The following is a 23,418-nucleotide window of genomic DNA, read 5'->3' on the forward strand; positions in this document are numbered from 1 at the left end:
CAACATAAATAAAGAATTTATTAGAATTTCTTTCTGCAAAAGCTCATTGACACAAAACACTTTCTATCCAGCACATAGACTGGGTCCGGCTACAGTCACCTCCAGTCCATAGTCAGTTCCAATCTACAGTCCAGTCCGGTCAATAGTGCAATCCAGTCTACAGTCCAGTTTGGTCTATAGTCTGGTCTACAGTCCAGTGCTGACCCCTTCAGGACCAGAAGGAACCAGAACGAAAAAGAGGCACAATGATGAGGGATCTACAGAGGAAGTGGATCTAAAAAGAAATGTAATTAAAACAAAATCCTCATTAACACTCAGAGTCTCCATGGCAACAGAAAAACAAAAACAACATCAGGTCTGTCCGGAGTCTCTGCCGCTCTGAGGTCAGAGGCCACACAGCCAATCAGAGCGCAGTTAGCGGCGGTACACTCCGAAGGCCACCAGGCTGAGGAAGATGGTGACACCCACTAGCGAGGCTGTGGCCGGGGCTGTGAAGAACTGCCGGTACTGGATCTGGCAGTACCACAGCACGGACAGCATGAGTACCAGCAGAGGCACCATCAGGCTGCCCACGTTCAGGGCCACCTGCACCTGGTCCGCAGGCCCCGGGCCCCCGGTGGGCCCCCGGCCTGCATGCTGGGAGATGTGGCAATGCAGGACACAGTTATGGACCAGGTTCAGAGAGGACAGGGTCTGAGCGTCGTCCTGTAGCAGCTGGCCCTGGTAGATCAGCCGGACCTGCTGCTCCTGACCCACAAAGTACGTCCTGAGGGGGGGAGCAGAGAGCACAGTCTCAAAACAATACACTCAAACACAGCACCTGGACACAGCACCTAGACACAGCACCTGAACACAGCACCTGAACACAGCACCTGAACACAGCACCTAGACACAGCACCTGAACACAGCACCTGGACAAAGCACCTGACCACAGCACCTGAACACAGCACCTGGACACAGCACCTAGACACAGCACCTAGACACAGCACCTGGACACAGCACCTGAACACAGCACCTGAACACAGCACCTGAACACAGCACCTAGACACAGCACCTGAACACAGCACCTGGACAAAGCACCTGACCACAGCACCTGAACACAGCACCTGAACACAGCACCTGAACACAGCACCTAGACACAGCACCTGAACACAGCACCTGGACAAAGCACCTGACCACAGCACCTGAACACAGCACCTGAACACAGCACCTGAACAGAGCACCCGGACAGAGCACCTGGACAGAGCACCTGGACAGAGCACCTGAACACAGCACCTGGACACAGCACCTGGACAGAGCACCTGAACACAGCACCCGGACACAGCACTCAAACACAGCACCTGAACACAGCACCTGGACAGAGCACCTGAACACAGCACCTGAACACAGCACCTGGACACAGCACCTAGACACAGCACCTAGACACAGCACCTGAACACAGCACCCGGACACAGCACTCAAACACAGCACCTGAACACAGCACCTGAACACAGCACCTGAACACAGCACTCAAACACAGCACCTGAACACAGCACCAGAACAGAGCACCTGGACGGAGCACCTGGACAGAGCACCTGGACAGAGCACCTGAACACAGCACCTGGACACAGCACCTGGACAGAGTACCTAGACACAGCACCTGAACATAGCACCTAGACACAGCACCTGAACACAGCACCTGGACACAGCACCTGGACAGAGTACCTAGACACAGCACCTGAACACAGCACCTGGACACAGCACCAGACACAGCACCTGAACACAGCACCTGAACACAGCACTCAAACACAGCACCTGAACACAGCACCTGAACACAGCACCTGGACAGAGCACCTGAACACAGCACCTGGACACAGCACCTGGACAGAGCACCTGAACACAGCACCTGAACACAGCACCTGAACACAGCACCTGGACAGAGCACCTGAACACAGCACCTGAACACAGCACCTGGACAGAGCACCTGAACACAGCACCTGAACACAGCACCTGGACAGAGCACCTGAACACAGCACCTGAACACAGCACCTGAACACAGCACCTGGACAGAGCACCTGAACACAGCACCTGAACACAGCACCTGGACACAGCACCTGAACACAGCACCTGAACACAGCACCTGGACAGAGCACCTGAACACAGCACATGGACACATTTCCCTCTCTCAACACTCTGTAATATCTGGAGTCCTTCCCTTAGTTAGTGGGATATCTCTAGACTCTCACGTTGATGCTGCTGTGCTGTCCTTGCTGATCCGCTAAGGTGCATACTATCTATATATACTAATAATATCATTCAAACATAGTATATCAGGAGTATCAAGCTCAGATTTGATCCAAATTATGTTATCACAACAGCTAGCCTAATATATATACCTACCCGCCTTAGAGATAAGAAACCACACACATATCTTCCAGATAAATTGCTGTGTAATCTTAAGCTGCACTGACTGCAGTGTGACTGCATAGTTACTGCACTGCAACATTAGGCTGGAAGCCAGGCTCAGTCCTTGGCTGCCGCTAACTGAACACTTTTGCAGGAAAGGCTAAGCCAACAGGGCTAGCAAATGTGCCGCTAGCTGCCGACTGCCCAGTAGTAGCCGTGTGTCTTCCTTTCATAGATAAACTGTCTCCATATGTCTTGTCTTTTTTCCGACCAAAGCCTTTTTGCGCTGAAGACATCGTCTTGTTATTTTCTCACTGTTTGGACATCATCACGTGTATCTGAGGGATGTGAGTGACGTCTGCAGATTCCCAGAATGCAGACTAATTCAACCAATGACAGGGATGCATTTTGACAGACAAGACAGAGAATTTTAGGAAACATTACATATCCTGCATTTTGAATGTCCGATAGTCCACCCTTAACACTTCAGTCTCGTCTCATCAACGAAAACAAAATATAGATTTTGTCATTTTTATTATCAAAAATCTATTTTTAGCTCTTCATCGGCTCGTCTTAGTCATGTAAAAAAAGGAAGTTGATGAAATTAACACTGCTGGACACAGCACCTGAACACAGCACCTGGACACAGCACCTGAACACAGCACCTGACACAGCACCTGGACACAGCACCTGGACACAGCACCTGGACACAGCACCTGAACACAGCACCTGGACACAGCACCTGAACACAGCACCTGGGCACAGCACCTGGACACAGCACCTGGACACCACCTGAACACAGCACCTGGACAGAGCACCTGAACACAGCACCTGGACACAGCACCTGAACACAGCACCTGGACAGAGCACCTGGACACAGCACCTGGACAGAGCACCTGGACACAGCACCTGGACACAGCACCTGAACAGAGCACGGCAACACAGCACCGCAACACAGCACCTGGACAGAGCACCTGGACACAGTACCTGGACACAGCACCTGAACAGAGCACGGCAACACAGCACCGCAACACAGCACCTGGACAGAGCACCTGGACAGCACCTGAACAGAGCACCTGGACACCACCTGAACAGAGCACCTGAACATAGCACCTGAACACAGCACCTGAACACAGCACCGCAACACAGCACCTGGACAGAGCACCTGGACAGCACCTGAACACAGCACCTGGACACCACCTGAACAGAGCACTTGAACACAGCACCTGAACTAGGGCTGCGTACCTAAACGTAACATCAGGTACAGGTACAGGTACCGGTACAGAGGTACAGGTACAGGTCCGGACCTGTACCTGTACCTGATGTTACGTTTAGGTATGCAGCCCTACCCTGAAAGCTTTGTTACGTGATCCCAGACCTTACTGGTCTTCCCACGTGGCATGACAAACAAATTCCCTCCACGCAGTCCACAGCCTTTAACTTGGACTGTTGGACACAGCACCTGGACACAGCCCCCCACTCACCGTTTGATGTACCCGATGGTGTCCTGCGGTCGGACCTGAGCTGTCCTCTCCGTGTCATTCAGGAACTTGAGTCGCAGCACCATGTTCCTCTGAGAGGACGAAGGTTCCCCCCCCCCTCTGTTCCTCACACCATCCGCCCCCCTCTCCTCACCACCCTCCCCCTTGTCTTCCTGGGCAGGGGTGCTAGTGGGCGGAGCCTCTGTCTGCGAGCTGTCACTCACAGCGGGGGATTCTGAGGTGGAAGGTGGGGTGTCCTGCTGGGCGGGGTCGGTCCTCAGCGGGGGGTTGAACAGGTGCTCGGGGGGGTCTGGGGTGCGGGTAGAGGTCCAGGCCAGCAGCAGCACCAGCAGCAGCAGCAGGGACACGAACAGCAGCGTCACCTCGTCGCCCACACCTTCAATCAACGCCATCGCCACGGCAACGCACAGGGGGCGGGGCTTAGCATCCACCTGCTTCACTTCCTGTGCAGAACAACAACTTTATTTAAACCAATGGGGGGGGGGCAGAGTTTAACAAACACATGTATAATACCTTCCTGATCAGCTGCACTTTAAAGACACAAGCATCTGGACAATCATTTTAAAGGTAATACTATTATTTTTAGAAATGAAATCGCTGTCAGAACGAAGCGTTCATAAAGTCCTGAGACTCATCTAAAGACTTCTGAGGGACTCATTCATACTGATTCAATCCTTTAGGACTTCTGAGGGATCCACAGGAACCCGGAATATCAAGTAGGACTGATTAGAGCTTCATCATCTGATTAAAGAAAATATGTCTGTAGGGTTCATATCACCAGGTACACACACACACACACACACACACACACACACACACACACACACACACACACACACACACACACAGTTATTACTCATGATGCCCCGCCACACACACACTATTTTACAGTCTGTGGTGGGAAGTTACTACGTACATTTACTGAAGTATACTTGTACTTAAGTATTTCTACTCTTGTGTTCTGAGGCTGGGATGTACTTGCTCCTACATTTGTTTACCTCACAGTTGCAGCTGCTCTCAGGTACACAACAACATATGACAGACTGATACTGTATAAAGCAGTTCTTCTAAAATGCTCTGTATAAAAACAGGATGAAATTATTAATATATTACTGTCTGAGGTACAATCTTAATGAGTACTGGAGGATACTTGAAGTACATGTATCTGATTATACTCCTTTATATCATTCTGAGATCAGAATCATTACTTTTACTTCTTGTACTTAAAGTATTTTGTGATGGTAATACTTTAATTTAAGACAACAGTGTTCATACTTAAAGTAAAGGGTCTGAGATATTATAACCTAACAGTAACTATAATACTGTGATACTCACTAATATTAGTACTTTACTGCAGTAAATCCTCACAAGATCAGATGTTGTTGTGCTAAGCTACATGCTAACAGCTAACGGCGCCAGAGAAGAGCTCGTGAGTGAAAGTACAGAGAGTCCGAGAGAAAGAGTAGTAAAGAATAGAGAGGACGAAGAGCAGAATAAAGAAGAATAAAGAACAACTCACAGTTCAGAGATCTCACATCACAGTTAGCTGCGAGCTAACGATGCTAATCTGTCCGACCAAACACTTCCTGCTTCGTCTTCTTCTGTGGTGCTTCAGCTGTGGCGCTCTGCTGCCGCCTGCTTGCCGCTGGCCCTGGCAGCTTTATTATACTGCAGTTATACAGCGTTCATAGAGTGAATTCTATATATACCTGATGTTCGTTTGCTCTATTATTCTGTTGGCTTTCTGTTCTACGGAAGAGGATAAGGGACTCATGAGGAACATATCTTTGGAGGAGGACAGAGATCAGGGGGAAGTGACCAGGATAAACCCCTAACTCCTCATGGACCAAGGTTTCTGAAACACTCCGATAAAGCTTTGTTTCTCCTCAACACCACGCGCACACACACACACACACACACACACACACACACACACACACACACACACACACACACACACACACACACACACACACACACACACACACACACACACACATACACAGTCCTCCAGAATCAGACTACGAACACCAAGGAAAGGTCAGATAAATTCACTTCAAGCAGGTCCATTTATTTTTTTAAGAAGTTGTTTAAGTGAATTCAGTTAACTCATCAGTCATCCTTACCGGTGTTCCAGTTTAACTGGATTCCGGTTTAACTGGTGGCGTTTACTTTTTCCGCCAGATGTTGTGGTTGCCAGGTTCGTCATTTTCACGTAACTTGTGTGTCTGAAGTGTGACCAGACAACGGAGAAAACCTCGGCGAAAATACGTTAACATCACCAGTTCATGTAAAATGCGCATGTGGAGATCACCTACAGACAACAACACAAAATATGCTGACCAAAAAATAAAAATAAACATGAAAATAAACAATATTCATACTCCAGCGACGGGATTCGAACCCGTACATTTGGGCAATATAAATCTCAACCATGAATGTTATTCATTACGCCACCGACTGGCTCAAACATCACCCTGCTTGAACCATACACATGTTGTCAGCTCTTGTCAGCTGTTTACAAATCACCGTTTATCATGGATGAAATAAACCCCACCATGTTAGCTGGTGATATCCACAATATGACACAGGCAGACGCTGCCAACGCAGGCCTCAAAAACAAATGCAAAAGCCATGTGTTACGGACAAAACACAAGCATGGCCATCTGAAAGGATATGGCTTTGTTTTTTAGCCTAAAAAGTGCATATAGTGACCATTACAAAGCACATATCAAACGCTATAGCCGCTGTGATACGAACCCAGTCCTGCTTTCAAAAGGTATTGATCCACTGCCTTACCGCTGATAGCATACCGTCCAGATGTTGAAGCAACAAGGTGAATATTTATTATTGACTATTTGCTTGTAGCTGTTCCCAACAATTGGGAAAAACAGTAACAATGACATTGAAGTTGATCACTGGATGAAGTCAATTAGCAAATGAGGTGGCAAAGGATATATGTATAGCTGTTTAGACAGGCCATTTATAATCGTCAGCATGGATGGAAAAAGTGCTGACATAATGTCAAAGAAGGGCAAGACCTTGCATAAAGTATTGTAAGAAATAATCAATATACTGAAACGGAACATTAAAAGATAATTTTAAGGAAGGATCATATTTGTCCAATTCCGGTAGTATTACCGGATGTTGTCTTTAGCCTCAGATAGCATATAGCTAATATTGTATTGTATATATGAGTAGAGGGAGAAGGACGCGTGGAGTTACAAACTAAACACACCGCCTCTACCTCTCACTCATTGATGCTGCAATGATACTATTGCGTATTTCAGAACTGATAAACCTCAGAAGGATTGCATAATCTCCTGGGCTTCGAATAAAAGAACATTTCTTACAGAATATACACCAACTCGGCCATAGAGCCAACACCACGTGTGCCGCACAAATGGCAAACTGGTTCCCCATCCGAAATTACTGACCCATCCCCACCTCAGTCCCAATCCCCACCTCAGTCCCCATCCCCACCTCAGTCCAGCCCTACATTTCCACAACTACAAGAACTACAAGCAGACACTCTGGAAACTGGTAATGATGGACTTATTTTGTTGATTGTTGATGAAACTGGTGGCTGGTCCCTTTGATGAGCAGGGGATCAGCCATCTGCGAATGGACATAGCCCAACAGCTCATCACGGAAACGGGTTGGGTTCTACTTTGTTTTCAGTTGTTATGCAAGTGCTATTTATTCCAGCCAATGGCTGTCTGTAATCAGCAGATGATTTGTCTGAGCTATGTCGGGTGAGTGGCGAACATGACACCCATGAGGAATGGGTAAGGCAAGTTTGGAGCACTTGAAGTTGATTACTGTAATGTTTTACAACTGTCCTAAAGCATATCTTTTTTTGCCCTTTTCTTCCAGACGGAGTGCACGCTTTGTAAAAACTGGCATCACAGCCTTTGTGTGGGGGAACCACCTGTGGACAAAGACTACTGTCCTGCATGTATTTGACGGCCAAACAATAAATAAAGTCACTTACCAAACCAGTTTTTCTCAATTGGGAACAGCTACAAGCAAATAGTCAATAATAAATATTCACCTTGTTGCTTCAACATCTGGACGGTATGCTATCAGCGGTAAGGCAGTGGATTAATACCTTTTGAAAGCAGGACTGGGTTCGTATCACAGCGGCTATAGCGTTTGATATGTGCTTTGTAATGGTCACTATATGCACTTTTTAGGCTAAAAAACAAAGCCATATCCTTTCAGATGGCCATGCTTGTGTTTTGTCCGTAACACATGGCTGTTGCATTTGTTTTTGAGGCCTGCGTTGGCAGCGTCTGCCTGTGTCATATTGTGGATATCACCAGCTAACATGGTGGGGTTTATTTCATCCATGATGAACGGTGATTTGTAAACAGCTGACAGGAGCTGACAACATGTGTATGGTTCAAGCACAGCATTGTTCGAGCCGTTCTGTGGCGTCATGAGTAACGATCATGGCTGAGATTAGTATTTTCAGATTTACGGGTTCGAATCCCGTCAGTGGAGTTGGAATATTGTTTATATATTTTGTGTTGTTGTCTGTAGGTGATCTCCACATGCACATTTACATGAAGTGATGCTTACGTTTTTTCGCCGAGATTTAAAAAAATTATTGTGTAGTCACACTTCAGACACACAAGTAAGGTGAAAATGACAAACCTGGCAACCACATATGATTCGGCCCGTACAGCGTCATATGACGCTCAAGGAGTGGAAAACGTAAACAAACGCCACCAGTTGAACCGGAATCCAGTTAAACGGGAACACCGGCAGGTGGTGGCGTCACACACACACACACACACACACACACACACACACACACACACACACACACATTCACTTACATTCAGACTCTCTCTCACTCACACACACACACACACACACACACACACACACACACACACACACACACACACACACATACACACACACACACACACACACACACACACACACACACACACACACACACACACACACACACACACACACACACAAGACTGCTGAACTCCTGAGCTCTGAGAATCTGTTTATAGTACACATATCTATATATTATACATATCTGCCATATACATCTGTTATACATAATATATGCATCTGTCCATACCTCCTCATTCCACAGAGTAAAGTGTTTAAATACTCTCAATGTATTCCACATATGTATATATTTCACATCCTCAAATCTTTATTGTTGTTATTGTAAATATTCTTCTCTCTTTTTGCACTATTTTATTATCTTATCTGCACCATGTATGTGGAGTTGTTGGAGGAGCATGGGACATAAGATTTTCATTGCCAACATATACGTTGTATCTGCTGTGCATATGACCAATAACACCTTGAAACCTGAAACCTTGAAACACACACACACACACACACACACACACACACACACACACACACACACACACACACACACACACACACACACATTCAGACTCTCTCTCACTCACACACACACACACACACACACACACACACACACACACACACACACACACACACACACACACACACACACACACACACACACACACCCACATACATTCACTTACATTCAGACTCTCTCTCTCACACACACACACACACACACACCCACACACACACACACACACACACACACACACACACACACACCTGTCGACCTCCCCCCCACCCTCAGGTGCGTGTAGCTGCCGGGTCTATTGTTCCACTGACCGGTGATTATCTCTTGGTAGGGGCCAGGATTCGGGCCGGTGTCCCCGGGCATACGGTGAATGTCGGTGGGCAGGAGGCCCTGTGGATCCGGGCTGCTCTCCTGCAGGATGCCGGGGAGGAGAGTTGTGTTGCAGGAGGACTCTCTGCCGGAGCCAGGAGCAGCCTCTGTCTCCCCGGTGCTCCCAGCATCTGGACCCAGACCAGGTTATAGTCAGGCCGGCAGATGTGCTGCAGGACTCCGCAGTATGACCCTGGTGATGAGGACATAAAATAAAATGATTATTGAACAGCAGTTTTCCGCGGGTCTGGCTGCTGCTGCTCTCCCCGCTGGCTCTGGTTTCATCCCCCTGTTTTCCTCATGTTTTCCCCCGGAGTTCCTCCTCCCCCTGCGGCGCGGGGCGGAGTTTCATACCGGACTAGACGCTCCTTTTGTCGGATCCGTTTCGAGCTGACTCCCCGGGGTTTACGGCTGAAAAACACATACTTTGAAAGCACCAAAACAACTCAAACGAGCCCCGCGGTGTGCAGAATCTCCCCGGGTTTCTGTCTCGACCTGCAGGTGAGTAGTGAGCCGGGATTTAAAGCATATTTCTGGGGTTTTCTGCTCGTCTGTCCCCGAGTCTCCATAACATTCATGGCGGCTTCGCAGTGAAGGTTTTGTGGGGGAGCAGCCCGTCTGCAGCCGGTCCTCCACACCCAACAGTCCGATAAAAAGCACCAAATTCCGGGGGTTTTACACTTTAATGTCCTTTAAACCAAACACACATTTTAATCATTTTACCAGTTTTTCATATAAATGACGCGGTTGCTGCACGCGTACGGTGTTTTTGTTTAAACAGATTTTAGAATAAATTCATGTCCGTGTTTTTATGTAAAATGACGCAGTTTTGCACATTAACACAGAAACGCGACAGTTTGTCTCCGTGGCTCTGCGTGGGGAGTCCTGACGGGGGACGGACGGTAGGACCCGGGGCAGCTGGAGCACCACGGCCCGCTGCTGTGTGACCCGGAGCCAGTCTTTAGACCGGAGGTCTGAAACCAGATCTGCATTACTCTCTATAACTCTGCATTACTCTGCATTACTCTGCAGACCAGAGTAAAGAAGGATGATAGATCTGCTGATGCAGGCCGGAGACCTCAGGGACCTCTGTGGACCATATTCCTGCCTTCAGGAGCTTTAGGTTGAAGCGAGGTTTCTGCAGCCAGCTGACCTCTGAGCGACCTGTGCTGCTCCAGGGGAGAGTTTTACTCTAGTAGAAGTACTACTGTGTAGGAATACTCTGTTATAAGTAGAAGTACTCAGGTCTTGTACTTGAGTAAAGTAGAAGTACTCAGGTCTTGTTCTTGAGTAAAGTAGAAGTACTCAGGTCTTGTACTTGAGTAAAGTAGAAGTACTCAGGTCTTGTACTTGAGTAAAGTAGAAGTACTCAGATCTTGTACTTGAGTAAAGTAGAAGTACTCAGGTCTTGTACTTGAGTAAAGTAGAAGTACTCAGGTCTTGTTCTTGAGTAAAGTAGAAGTACTCAGGTCTTGTACTTGAGTAAAGTAGAAGTACTCAGATCTTGTACTTGAGTAAAGTAGAAGTACTCAGATCTTGTACTTGAGTAAAAGTAGAAGTACTCAGATCTTGTTCTTGAGTAAAGTAGAAGTACTCAGGTCTTGTACTTGAGTAAAGTAGAAGTACTCAGGTCTTGTACTTGAGTAAAGTAGAAGTACTCAGGTCTTGTTCTTGAGTAAAGTAGAAGTACTCAGGTCTTGTACTTGAGTAAAGTAGAAGTACTCAGGTCTTGTTCTTGAGTAAAGTAGAAGTACTCAGGTCTTGTACTTGAGTAAAAGTAGAAGTACTCAGGTCTTGTTCTTGAGTAAAGTAGAAGTACTCAGGTCTTGTACTTGAGTAAAGTAGAAGTACTCAGGTCTTGTACTTGAATAAAGTAGAAGTACTCAGATCTTGTACTTGAGTAAAGTAGAAGTACTCAGATCTTGTTCTTGAGTAAAGTAGAAGTACTCAGATCTTGTACTTGAGTAAAGTAGAAGTACTCAGGTCTTGTACTTGAGTAAAGTAGAAGTACTCAGATCTTGTACTTGAGTAAAGTAGAAGTACTCAGGTCTTGTACTTGAGTAAAGTAGAAGTACTCAGATCTTGTACTTGAGTAAAGTAGAAGTACTCAGGTCTTGTTCTTGAGTAAAGTAGAAGTACTCAGGTCTTGTACTTGAGTAAAGTAGAAGTACTCAGGTCTTGTTCTTGAGTAAAGTAGAAGTACTCAGGTCTTGTACTTGAGTAAAGTAGAAGTACTCAGATCTTGTACTTGAGTAAAGTAGAAGTACTCAGATCTTGTACTTGAGTAAAGTAGAAGTACTCAGGTCTTGTTCTTGAGTAAAGTAGAAGTACTCAGATCTTGTACTTGAGTAAAGTAGAAGTACTCAGATCTTGTACTTGAGTAAAGTAGAAGTACTCAGGTCTTGTACTTGAGTAAAGTAGAAGTACCAGAGTGTAGGAATACTCTGTCACAGTATTCTAAATGTTCCTCCAGTGAAAGTAGAAAGTACTCTCCTCTAAATGTACTTAAAGTAGCGACAGTAAAAGTAGTCATTGTCTGATTGGTCCATTTCAGAATAATATCTCTGATATGTTTTATAATGATTGATCAGTAAAGTGTTCTCAGAGCTGGTAAAGGTGCAGCTAGTTTGAATGCTTTGTATACTGCAGGGTAGCTGCTGGATTTACTGCAGGTGAACTACAGTCTGATTTAAGGGGTTATATTTACCATCAGTAATCCTAATCTGTAAAGTAACTAAAGGGATTAAATAATGCAGTGGGGTAAAATAATATATAATATAATATAATAAATGTATATATAGCACTTTTGATGAAGTCCAAGACGGTTTACAAAAGTACACGGTTTACCTCTGAGACTTTACAATGTGTATAAAGGACCAGCTGCTGTGTATTATTTATATATATTTATATTTATATATATTTATATTTATATTTATATATATTTATATTTATATATATATATTTATATTTATATATATTTATATTTATATATATTTATATTTATATATATTTATATATATTTATATGTATATATATTTATATTTATACACTGCCAGGCCAAAAAAAGGTCCCCACCTGGATTTAACTAAGCAGATAGGTAAGAGCCTCCCATCGGATAATTACTGCATGGGTGATTATGTTTCAGCTGGCAGCAAGTTATAACCCTAACTGATGCAGAGAGGAGTCCTGTTGAAACACATGTCCTGTGGTCGTGCAAAAGATGTTGATCTGTTTCAGAAGGGTCAAATTATTGGCATCAAGCAGAGCAAACATCTAAGGACATTGCTGAAATACTAAAATGGGGTTAAGAACTGTCCACCGCATTATTAAAGACTGGAAGGACAGTGGGGGACATCCTCTTCCAGGGAGGAATGAGGTCAGAAAAAGATCCTGAATGATCGGCGATCCCTTAAACGTTTGGTGAAATCAAATGGTAGAAAAACAACAGTAGAACTCACGGCTAAGTTTAGCTAGAGACAGAGAGAGCATTTCCACACGCACACTGCGGAGGGAACTCAGGGATTGGGACTAAACAGCTGGGTAGCCGTAAGAAAACCACTTCTCAGTGAGGCTAATCGGCTTCAGTTTGGTAAGGAGCGTAAAGATTGGACTCTGGAGCAATGGAAGAAGGTGTGGTCTGATGAGTCCAGACCCTGTTCCAGAGTGATGGGGGATCAGGGTAAGAAGAGAGGCGGCTGAAGTGATGCCCCCATCATGCCTAGTGCCTACTGTACCAGCCTGTGGGGGCAGGGCTATGATCTGGGGCTGCTGCAGTTGGTCTGGTCTTGGTTCAGCAACCCAAAGAATGAGGTCAGCTGACTCCCTGAATATCCTGAAGGACAGGTTATTCCATCAGTAGATTTCTTCTCCCCTGATGGAGCGGGCATGTTCCAAGAGGACAATGCCAGGATCCATCGGGCTCAGACTGTGAGAGAGTGGTTCAGGGAGCATGAGACATCATTTCACACATGGATCGGCCCCCCCAGAGTCCAGACCTGAACCCATTGAGAGTCATATGTGTAAACAGATTCTTTATCCAGTTTTAAGACACAGTTTTACCTCATGGTGCCTTTACTCTATTCAAACTGATGAAGGCTTTAGTGATGAGATGTCTGGGTCTGAAGCTATCAGAGAAACAAGCTGAGCTAAGAATGCTAACACTGTAATCTTTATAGTGTCTCTAATTGTGTGTGTGTGTGTGTGTGTGTGTGTGCGTGTGTGTGCGCGCGCCCACGTGCGTGCAGAGGGAAGGGGTCACACTGCATGATGAATGGCAGCAGTGTCTCGACGTCTCAGAGCGCCAGGATCAAGAATGAACCAGGTAACCCCCCCATCAGGTAACCCCCCAAGATAACCCCCCTCCTCAGCAGCAGAATGTCACCTTCACCCAAAACTCACCTTTACTGAACAGAGCTTTCATCACAGTGTAACTATGTAACCAACCCCATTAGCGTTATCTGTTAGCGTTATCTGTTAGCATTATCCGTTAGCTCCGGTTCCTCATTTTCTCCCGCGTCTCGACACTGCGGTTTACTTTTTTATTTTCTAGTAGAAACAAATTATTCTTACTCTTAAAGACATATTACAACAACTTTACCAAGAGCTTCTGAACGTCAGCTAGTTAGCAAGGTTGTTTGCTATCTAACATACTAGCTGAAATTACTAGCGTAGTGTGTGTGTGTGTGTGTGTGTGTGTGTGTGTGTGTGTGTGTGTGTGTGTGTGTGTGTGTGTGTGTGTGTGTGTGTGTGTGTGTGTGTGTGTGTGTGTGTGTGTGTGTGTGTGTGTGTGTGTGTGTGTGTGTGTGTGTGTGTGTGTGTGTAGACTCCTGGTCTCAGCAGGACTGCCTCACTCTGCTGGAGAGGATCCGCTCTCTGCTTCCGGACGTTGATGCCATGAAGTATAAGACCACAGAGTCTCACTTCGACTGGGACAAGGTCCGCTTCGGGGTCTTCACCGGGGAGATGTGCCGCAGCAAGTGGCTCAAAGTCTCCACAGAGGTATCAGTATCATCATCATCATCATCATCAATAGCTCAACTTGTGTTCTTTTTAACATATTATTATTTGTTATTATTATATATTCTTTATCCAATCCATGCACTCTGAAGCCCTTTAAATATGTTTCACTATCAAGTGTTCATCAAAGACTCTTCATGTAAAAGGATGAAGGTCTCCGTCTGCAGACGCTGGTTTATTTAAGAGGATTCTAAGATGTTACGGCGCAGAAACCTTATTTCCGTTGAACGGGAAATCTTTCATATAATAGTATTTTGATTTTCTCTGTGTTATTTTGTCTGATGTGGTTTATCCTGTTGGTAGTGTTGTTCCAGAGACAGCAGAAACACATTGCAGCCTCTGGTCTAAATATGAACGTTAATAATTATTAACCTTTTTTTTATAATTATGAACCTTCTTTATAATTCTGCTCCAGGTGCGTAAGTACCGAACGATGACGGAGATCATCGTAGATGCCACAGATTTCGTGAAGAATCCGTATAAAGGCAAAAAACTGAAGGTGAGCCCCCCCGATGATGAGCCTCCTCACAGCTGAGTTTGATCTGCATTAATACCTGTTATTAATACGTGTTTCCTGTGGCACTCAGACTCATCCGGACTTCCCTAAGAAACCCCTGACTCCATACTTCCGCTTCTTCATGGAGAAACGAGCTAAGTACGCCAAGATCCACCCGGAGATGAGCAACCTGGACCTGACCAAGATCCTGTCCAAGAAGTACAAGGAGCTGCCTGACAAGAAGAAGGTCCGTGAACTCAGCACGGTCACACTGACACATGATCAACACATTATGATGTCTGCCTCTCTCTCTGCAGCAAAAGTACATCACAGAGTTCCAGCGGGAGAAAGAGGAGTTTGAGAAGAACATGGCGCGGTTCAAGTCAGTCCACCTTTCACCTCTTTCAACCTTATATTATTTAGCATGGACCTGTGTCAGAGAGTCAGTGATGATTCAGCTCCTAACGCTTCATGTATATCCACATAGAGGTAGCGTCTGACAGCAGAAACACTCCCAACACTTCCTCACAGATCAGACTCCAAAACACTCTTAATATCCCAAAATATCCAAGTAACAACATGAGGGGTCCCATCAAAATACTAAAGGATGTTTGTTATGAAGTTGATAGACTGTACCAATAGCATCTATTGTTAGCGTGTTGTTAGCATGCTAACGCCGCTGCCTGCAGGGAGGATCATCCTGATCTGATCGAAGAGAAGAAGAAGTCCGACCTGCCGGAGAAACCCAAAACTCCCCAACAGCTGTGGTACAACCACGAGAAGAAGACCTACCTGAAGCTGCACCCCGAGGTACACACACACACACATTTATTTATTTATACAGTGTGTTCATGCAGGTGTCTCTCATAATGTGTGTGTTCAGGTCAGTCAGAAGGAGCTGAAGGAGGCTCTGAGGAGACAGTGGTCCCAGCTCTCTGACAAGAGGAGACTCAAGTGGATCAGCAAGGCCCTGGAGCTGCAGAAAGATTACGAGGTACACACACACCCACACACACACACACACAGCAGAATAGGTTATAGTTCCTCAGGTCCATATAGCCCCCAGTATATGATCCTGACTTGTGTGTGTGTGTGGGTGTGTGTGCGCAGGGCAGTATGAGGGCATATCATGAGGCTCACCCTGACTTCTCCTCCGATGATCATGTGCGGTCCGTCCTCACTAAAGCAGAGAGACAGCTGAAGGACAAGTTTGATGGACGGCCGACAAAACCGCCACCGTGAGTCTCAATTGTTGAAGGAGGAGCTAGGTGCTAACATGCTAATGAACAGGAAACTAAACAGCTGATGTTCAAGAAAATGGAAATGTAATGACACAAGAGCTACAGGGGAACGGGAAACTTGCATGCTGACTAACGAGCTAAAAACCAGTGGTGTGTGTGTGCAGTAATGGAACGGGTACTCCGTGTCCTGCGCGGAGCTGATGGGGTGTGTGTGTGTGTGTGTGTGTGTGTGTGTGTGTGTGTGTGTGTGTGTGTGTGTGTGTGTGTGTGTGTGTGTGTGTGTGTGTGTGTGTGTGTGTGTGTGTGTGTGTGTGTGTGTGTGTGTGTGTGTGTGTGTGTGTGTGTGTGTGTGTAGGAACGGGTACTCCCTGTACTGTGCGGAGCTGATGGTGAACATGAAGGACGTTCCGAGCACGGAGCGGATGGTGCTCTGCAGCAAGCAGTGGAAGATGATGACGCAGAAAGAGAAGGACATGTTCCAGAAGCGCTGCGAACAGGTCGGTGCCTTCATTACCACACTCCGCTCTTATTGTGAAACCTGCTCTCACTTCCTGTTTGTCTTTCACCAGAGGAAGAAGCAGTACGACGTTGACCTGCAGAGGTTTCTGGAGGTAGGTCCGCTCTCGGCCCGTCTGCCTGATGGAGAGCAGCACTGAGATTATTAACGGGCTTTTTAACGGTGTTTTGCAGAGTCTCCCGGATGAGGAGCGAGACCGGGTGATGGGCGAGGAGAAACTGGGCGGGTCCAGAATGGGAGGGGGTGTGGCCTCCAGCCCACACAGAGCAAAGTCTCCTTCTGTCAAGGTGTGCTCTTTTCTTCTTCTGTGGTATTCACTGCCGCTAGCCTCGCAGCACCTCCAGTCTGAGGATGTATAGGTATGTCCTCTAGCCTATTGAGCCCTGGTTTTGAGCTCCTTAGCGTCCTGTTGTTTAGCTCGTTAGGATCCTGGTGTTTAGCTTGTTAGCGTCCTGGTGTTTAGCTTGTTAGCGTCCTTAGCTCGTTTTTAGCTTGTTAGCGTCCTGGTTTTTAGCTTGTTAGCGCCCTGGTGGTTGGCGTGTTAGCATCCTTAGCTCGTTTTTAGCATCCTATTTTTTTAGCTTGTTAGCTTTCTGGTGTTTGGCTTGTTAGCATCCTATTTTTTATCATGGCGGCCACTGATGGACTTCCGGGTTATTTCGCTCCGTTAGGAACCTTCAGAGATGAACTGACTATTCTATCGCACCCCAGGTTTTTAGCTTGTTAGCGTCCTGTTTTTTTAGCTCGTTAGCGTCCTGGTGTTTGGCTTGTTAGCGTCCTGGTGTTTAGCTTGTTAGCGTCCTGGTTTTTAGCTTGTTAGCGTCCTATGTTTTAGCTTGTTAGCGCCCTGGTGTTTAGCTTGTTAGCGTCCTGGTGTTTGGCTTGTTAGTGCCCTGGTGTTTAGCTTGTTAGCGTCCTGGTGTTTAGCTTGTTAGCGTCATATGTTTTAGCTTGTTAGCGCCCTGGTGTTTAGCTTGTTAGCGTCCTGGTGTTTAGCTTGTTAGCGTCCTGGTTTTTAGCTTGTTAGCGTCATATGTTTTAGCTTGTTAGCGTCCTGGTGTTTAGCTTGTTAGCGTCCTGGTGTTTAGCTTGTTAGCGTCCTGGTTTTTAGCTTGTTAGCGTCCTATGTTTTAGCTTGTTAGCGCCCTGGTGTTTAGCTTGTTAGCGTCCTGGTGTTTGGCTTGTTAGTGCCCTGGTGTTTAGCTTGTTAGCGTCCTGGTTTTTAGCTTGTTAGCGTCATATGTTTTAGCTTGTTAGCGCCCTGGTGTTTAGCTTGTTAGCGTCCTGGTGTTTAGCTTGTTAGCGTCCTGGTGTTTGGCTTGTTCGCGTCCTGGTGTTTGGCTTGTTAGCGTCCTGGTGTTTGGCTTGTTAGCGTCCTGGTGTTTGGCTTGTTAGCGTCCTGGTTTTTGGCTTGTTAGCGTCCTGGTTTTTAGCTTGTTAGCGTCCTGGTTTTTAGCTTGTTAGCGTCCTGGTTTTTAGCTTGTTCGCGTCCTGGTGTTTGGCTTGTTAGCGTCCTGGTGTTTGGCTTGTTAGCGTCCTGGTGTTTGGCTTGTTAGCGTCCTGGTGTTTAGCTTGTTAGCGTCCTGGTGTTTAGCTTGTTAGCGTCCTGGTGTTTAGCTTGTTAGCGTCCTGGTGTTTGGCTTGTTAGCGTCCTGGTTTTTAGCTTGTTAGCGTCCTGGTGTTTGGCTTGTTAGTGCCCTGGTGTTTAGCTTGTTAGCGTCCTATTTTTTAGCTTGTTAGCGTCCTGGTGTTTGGCTTGTTAGCGTCCTGGTTTTTAGCTTGTTAGCATCCTGTTTTTTTTTAGCTTGTTAGCGTCCTGGTTTTTAGCTTGTTAGCGTCCTGTTTTTTTTTAGCTTATTAGCGCCCTGGTGTTGGGCTTGTTAGCGTCCTGGTTTTTAGCTTGTTAGCATCCTGTTTTTTTTTAGCTTATTAGCGCCCTGGTGTTGGGCTTGTTAGCGTCCTGGTTTTTAGCTTGTTAGCGTCCTGGTGTTTGGCTTGTTAGCATCCTGTTTTTTTTTAGCTTGTTAGCGTCCTGGTGTTTGGCTTGTTAGCGTCCTGGTGTTTGGCTTGTTAGCGTCCTGGTGTTTGGCTTGTTAGCATCCTGTTTTTTTTAGCTTGTTAGTGTCCTGGTGTTTGGCTTGTTAGCGTCCTGGTGTTTGGCTTGTTAGCGTCCTGGTGTTTAGCTTGTTAGCATCCTTAGCTCGTGTTTAGCTTATTAGCGTCCTGGTGTTTAGCTTGTTAGCATGTTTAGCTCGTTTTTAGCTTGTTAGTAGCCAGGTGTGAATTGTCTCTCTATAAACCTTTCTTTCCTTCTTGTCTTGCTGGCGTCTCAGGAGCGTGTTCAGGAGACAGAAACATGGACGCCGGCGGCGAAGCGGGACGGGAAGAAGGCGGCGAAGCTTCCTGAGACGCCTAAAACAGCGGAGGAGATGTGGCAGCACAGCGTGATTGGAGACTACCTGGCCAAATACAGAGTGAGACATATTCACATTACACACAGACCTCCTGTCTACCTGCAGTCAGTGTTTAATTCCCCCCCCCCCCCCCCCCCCCAACCCACACACAGAGCGACCGCAGGAAGGCGCAGGCAGCGATGGAGGCGACCTGGAAGTCAATGGAGAAGAAAGAGAAGATCCCGTGGATCAAGAAGGCGGCGGAGGACCAGAAGCGTTACGAGGTTCAGTACCAACCTGTGGTCAGTGAGGAGGCTGCATCCACAAACTGCCTACACCCACACAGGTCACATGACTAAGGGCTCATCAACAAAGTGTAGAAGAGATGCAACACAGAGCTTGTGACCCTGAGACCACCTGTGACCTTAGACCATAGACCTGAGACCACCTGAGAACGTATACCTGAGACCACCTGAGGATTGTTGTGTGTGTGTGTGTGTGTGTTTGTGTTTGTGTGTTTGTGTTTGTGTGTGTGTGTGTGTGTGTGTGTGTGTTGCAGAGGGAGCTACTGGAGATGAGACCTCCAACTGCAGCTCAGAGGAAACCAAAGTTTGAAGGAGAACCAAAAAAACCTCCAGTGTGAGTCCATGGCACACACACACACACCATTTACATCACAAAACACACACTTTATATGATTGTTCTTTAGTGTCTGAATCAATAATTATATGAAGAGCTGTGATTGGTTACAGCATGTAGAGCAGCTCAGCAGTAAGCTCCGCCCCTCTTGTCCTGTCTTCCAATAGGAGCGGGTATCAGATGTTTTCCCAGGAGCTGCTGACCAATGGGGAGCTGAACCATTTCAGCCTGAAGGAGCGCATGGTGGAGATCGGGAAAAGGTGGCACAAGCTGAGCCAGATCCAGAAGGACAAGTACAAGAAGCAGGTGGAGGAGCAGCAGGGGGGCTACAAGCTGGAGCTGGAGGCCTGGATCAAGGTGAGGGGGGCTATGTACACTGTACAATGTCCTGCATTGACCCAGCACCCTCTGCTAGAATGTGTTTATAGTGAACAGTGGTCTCCATCAGGTCCACTGGTCAATATTTACCGCTGTCCTGATGGTGTGTGTCTGCTGAGGGAGGAGAGTTATATTAAAGATAGTGCTGTCTCCTGATGGAGGTGTGTTATGTTAAAGGTGGTGCTGTCTCCTGATGGAGGTGAGTTATATTACAGATGGTGCTGCCTCCTGATGGAGGTGAGTTATATTAAAGGTGGTGCTGTCTCCTGATGGAGGTGAGTTATATTACAGATGGTGCTGTCTCCTGATGGAGGTGTGTGTCTGCTGAGGGAGGAGAGTTACATTAAAGATGGTGCTGTCTCCTGATGGAGGTGTGTGTCTGCTGAGGGAGGAGAGTTACATTAAAGGTGGTGCTGTCTCCTGATGGAGGTGAGTTATATTAAAGATGGTGCTGTCTCCTGATGGAGGAGAGTTACATTAAATGTGGTGCTGTCTCCTGATGGAGGTGTGTTATATTAAAGGTGGTGCTGTCTCCTGATGGAGGAGAGTTACATTAAAGGTGGTGCTGTCTCCTGATGGAGGTGAGTTATATTAAAGTTGGTGCTGTCTCCTGATGGAGGTGTGTTATATTAAAGATGGTGCTGTCTCCTGATGGAGGTGTGTTATATTAAAGGTGGTGCTGTCTCCTGATGGAGGTGAGTTACATTAAAGGTGGTGCTGTCTCCTGATGGAGGTGTGTTATATTAAAGGTGGTGCTGTCTCCTGATGGAGGTGTGTTATATTAAAGGTGGTGCTGTCTCCTGATGGAGGTGAGTTACATTAAAGGTGGTGCTGTCTCCTGATGGAGGTGAGTTATATTACAGGTGGTGCTGTCTCCTGATGGAGGAGAGTTATATTAAAGGTGGTGCTGTCTCCTGATGGAGGTGAGTTATATTACAGATGGTGCTGTCTCCTGATGGAGGAGAGTTATATTAAAGGTGGTGCTGTCTCCTGATGGAGGAGAGTTATATTAAAGGTGGTGCTGTCCTGATGGAGGAGAGTTATATTAAAGGTGGTGCTGTCTCCTGATGGAGGTGTGTTATATTAAAGGTGGTGCTGTCTCCTGATGGAGGAGAGTTATATTAAAGGTGGTGCTGTCTCCTGATGGAGGTGTGTTATATTAAAGGTGGTGCTGTCTCCTGATGGAGGAGAGTTATATTAAAGGTGGTGCTGTCTCCTGATGGAGGTGTGTTATATTAAAGGTGGTGCTGTCTCCTGATGGAGGTGAGTTATATTAAAGGTGGTGCTGTCTCCTGATGGAGGTGTGTGTCACCTGATGGAGGTGAGTTATATTAAAGGCGGTGCTGTCTCCTGATGGAGGTGTGTCACCTGATGGAGGCGAGTTATATTAAAGGCGGTGCTGTCTCCTGATGGAGGTGTGTGTCACCTGATGGAGGTGAGTTATATTAAAGGCGGTGCTGTCTCCTGATGGAGGTGTGTGTCACCTGATGGAGGTGAGTTATATTAAAGGCGGTGCTGTCTCCTGATGGAGGTGTGTGTCACCTGATGGAGGTGAGTTATATTAAAGGCGGTGCTGTCTCCTGATGGAGGTGTGTGTCACCTGATGGAGGGGAGTTATATTAAAGGCGGTGCTGTCTCCTGATGGAGGTGTGTTTTGTCTCCTCAGGCTCTGTCTCCTCAGGACCGAGCCGTCTACAAGCAGTTCTCCTCCACCGTCAGTACACCGTGTCCTCACACATTACCACATGCGTAGTTTAGAGCATCTAATAACTGTGTGTGTGTGTGTGTGTATAGAAGCGGCGCAGCAGCACGAAGGCCCGCAGCCCCCCCCCCTCTAAGGTGTGTGTGACGGTGAAGAAGGCGTCGAGCAGCCGAGTGACGGCGCAGACCCTCAGTGTGAACAAGAGGAGCATGGCCTACAGAGCCAAGGTACACACACACACACACACACACACACACACACACACACACAAAATTATGATTACGTTACCAGTCTGCGGTCTGACTGTGTGTGTGTGTGTGTTTGTGTGTGTCTTGCAGCAGGACATGTCCGACTCAGACGAGGAGAAGAGCGATTCGTCTGACTCTGATGACGACGACGAGACGTCAGGAAGCACAGACAGTGAAGACGAAGAGGATGACGAGGTGAAGCGCTGTCCTTTAATATAGAAATAAAGTTATACACAGAACGTGTATAAGTACACGTTCTGTGTATAAGTACACATACTTGTGTGTCAGTATTTATAAAGTTATACACAGAACATGTATAAGTACACGTTCTGTGTATAAGTATTTATAAAGTTATACACAGAATGTGTACTTATACATGTTCTAAGTACACATTCTGTGTGTCAGTATTTATAGTTATACACAGAACGTGTATAAGTACATGTTCTGTGTGTCAGTATTTATAAAGTTATACACAGAATGTGTACTTATACATGTTCTAAGTACACGTTCTGTGTGTCAGTATTTATAAAGTTATACACAGAACATGTATAAGTACACGTTCTGTGTATAAGTACACGTTCTGTGTCAGTATGTATAAAGTTATACACAGAACATGTATAAGTACACGTTCTGTGTATAAGTATACACACTGCACATTGCTCTTTACGCCCTCAGAATGACGAGGAGGAAGACGAGGATGATGAAGATCAAAGCTCCTCAGAGGAATCCAGCGACTCTGAATCTGACTAGCTCCACCCCCTCCGCCTCATTGGATAGGACAGGCTGTGCAGGACACGCCTCCTCACCTGCCGATCATCAAGGCGGACCAATGAGAGCTGGCGGCAATCGGAGGGGCGGAGCCTGACAGCGTTTTGTTACTGTTTCTGTTTTTATGGAGTGTTTGTTTTTATCTGACAGACAGTCAGCTGTTCGGTTTTGGAGCAGTGATGGGAGGTGGGGCTTGAAAAGTTTGACAGCCGGGCTTAGGGGATCCTATTGGATGTTTGTTACTGCTGAGGGAGGAGCCAGTGTTCAACCTCCAATCAGCCGCCTTCCCGAGAAAATTATTAACAAATAAATGCACTTTTTCTCATTCTGTTGTCAGATTTCCTTTTGTACCCGAACACACCGCAACATCACTGTGAT

At 46.5% G+C, this 23,418-nt stretch overlaps 2 protein-coding genes across 6 annotated transcripts; one reads left to right on the forward strand and one right to left on the reverse strand.

Moving 5' to 3' along the window:
- Positions 1-4: 4 nt before the first annotated feature.
- Positions 5-10,501, reverse strand: tmub1 (transmembrane and ubiquitin-like domain containing 1). Of its 2 annotated transcripts, none has more exons than XM_063885732.1 (3): positions 9,585-10,501; positions 3,870-4,330; positions 5-766 (listed from the first exon to the last, which is right to left on the reverse strand). In XM_063885732.1, the coding sequence occupies exons 2-3, from the start codon at positions 4,277-4,279 to the stop codon at positions 415-417; spliced, it is 762 nt and encodes a 253-aa protein (XP_063741802.1). In that variant the 5' UTR covers positions 4,280-4,330; positions 9,585-10,501; the 3' UTR covers positions 5-414. The 2 variants fall into 2 exon arrangements, with proteins under 2 accessions (XP_063741802.1, XP_063741801.1); XM_063885731.1 differs by lacking the exon at positions 9,585-10,501 and adding an exon at positions 5,407-5,714.
- Positions 9,963-23,365, forward strand: ubtfl (upstream binding transcription factor, like). Of its 4 annotated transcripts, none has more exons than XM_063885727.1 (20): positions 9,963-10,143; positions 13,887-13,963; positions 14,465-14,640; positions 15,074-15,157; positions 15,246-15,401; positions 15,472-15,536; positions 15,844-15,964; positions 16,038-16,148; positions 16,265-16,392; positions 16,751-16,892; positions 16,965-17,006; positions 17,086-17,199; positions 19,246-19,386; positions 19,479-19,607; positions 19,865-19,944; positions 20,112-20,301; positions 21,989-22,036; positions 22,117-22,251; positions 22,363-22,467; positions 22,948-23,365. In XM_063885727.1, exons 2-20 carry the CDS (start codon positions 13,906-13,908, stop codon positions 23,020-23,022), a joined length of 2,100 nt encoding a protein of 699 aa, XP_063741797.1. In that variant the 5' UTR covers positions 9,963-10,143; positions 13,887-13,905; the 3' UTR covers positions 23,023-23,365. The 4 variants fall into 4 exon arrangements, with proteins under 4 accessions (XP_063741797.1, XP_063741796.1, XP_063741799.1 ...); XM_063885726.1 differs by having other exon boundaries at positions 17,086-17,198; positions 19,236-19,386; XM_063885729.1 differs by having other exon boundaries at positions 17,086-17,198; positions 19,236-19,386; positions 19,479-19,589.
- The last annotated feature ends 53 nt before the right edge of the window (positions 23,366-23,418 follow it).

This window comes from Eleginops maclovinus, chromosome 6 (genome assembly GCF_036324505.1).
Source record: "Eleginops maclovinus isolate JMC-PN-2008 ecotype Puerto Natales chromosome 6, JC_Emac_rtc_rv5, whole genome shotgun sequence".
Lineage (NCBI taxonomy): Eukaryota > Metazoa > Chordata > Actinopteri > Perciformes > Eleginopidae > Eleginops > Eleginops maclovinus.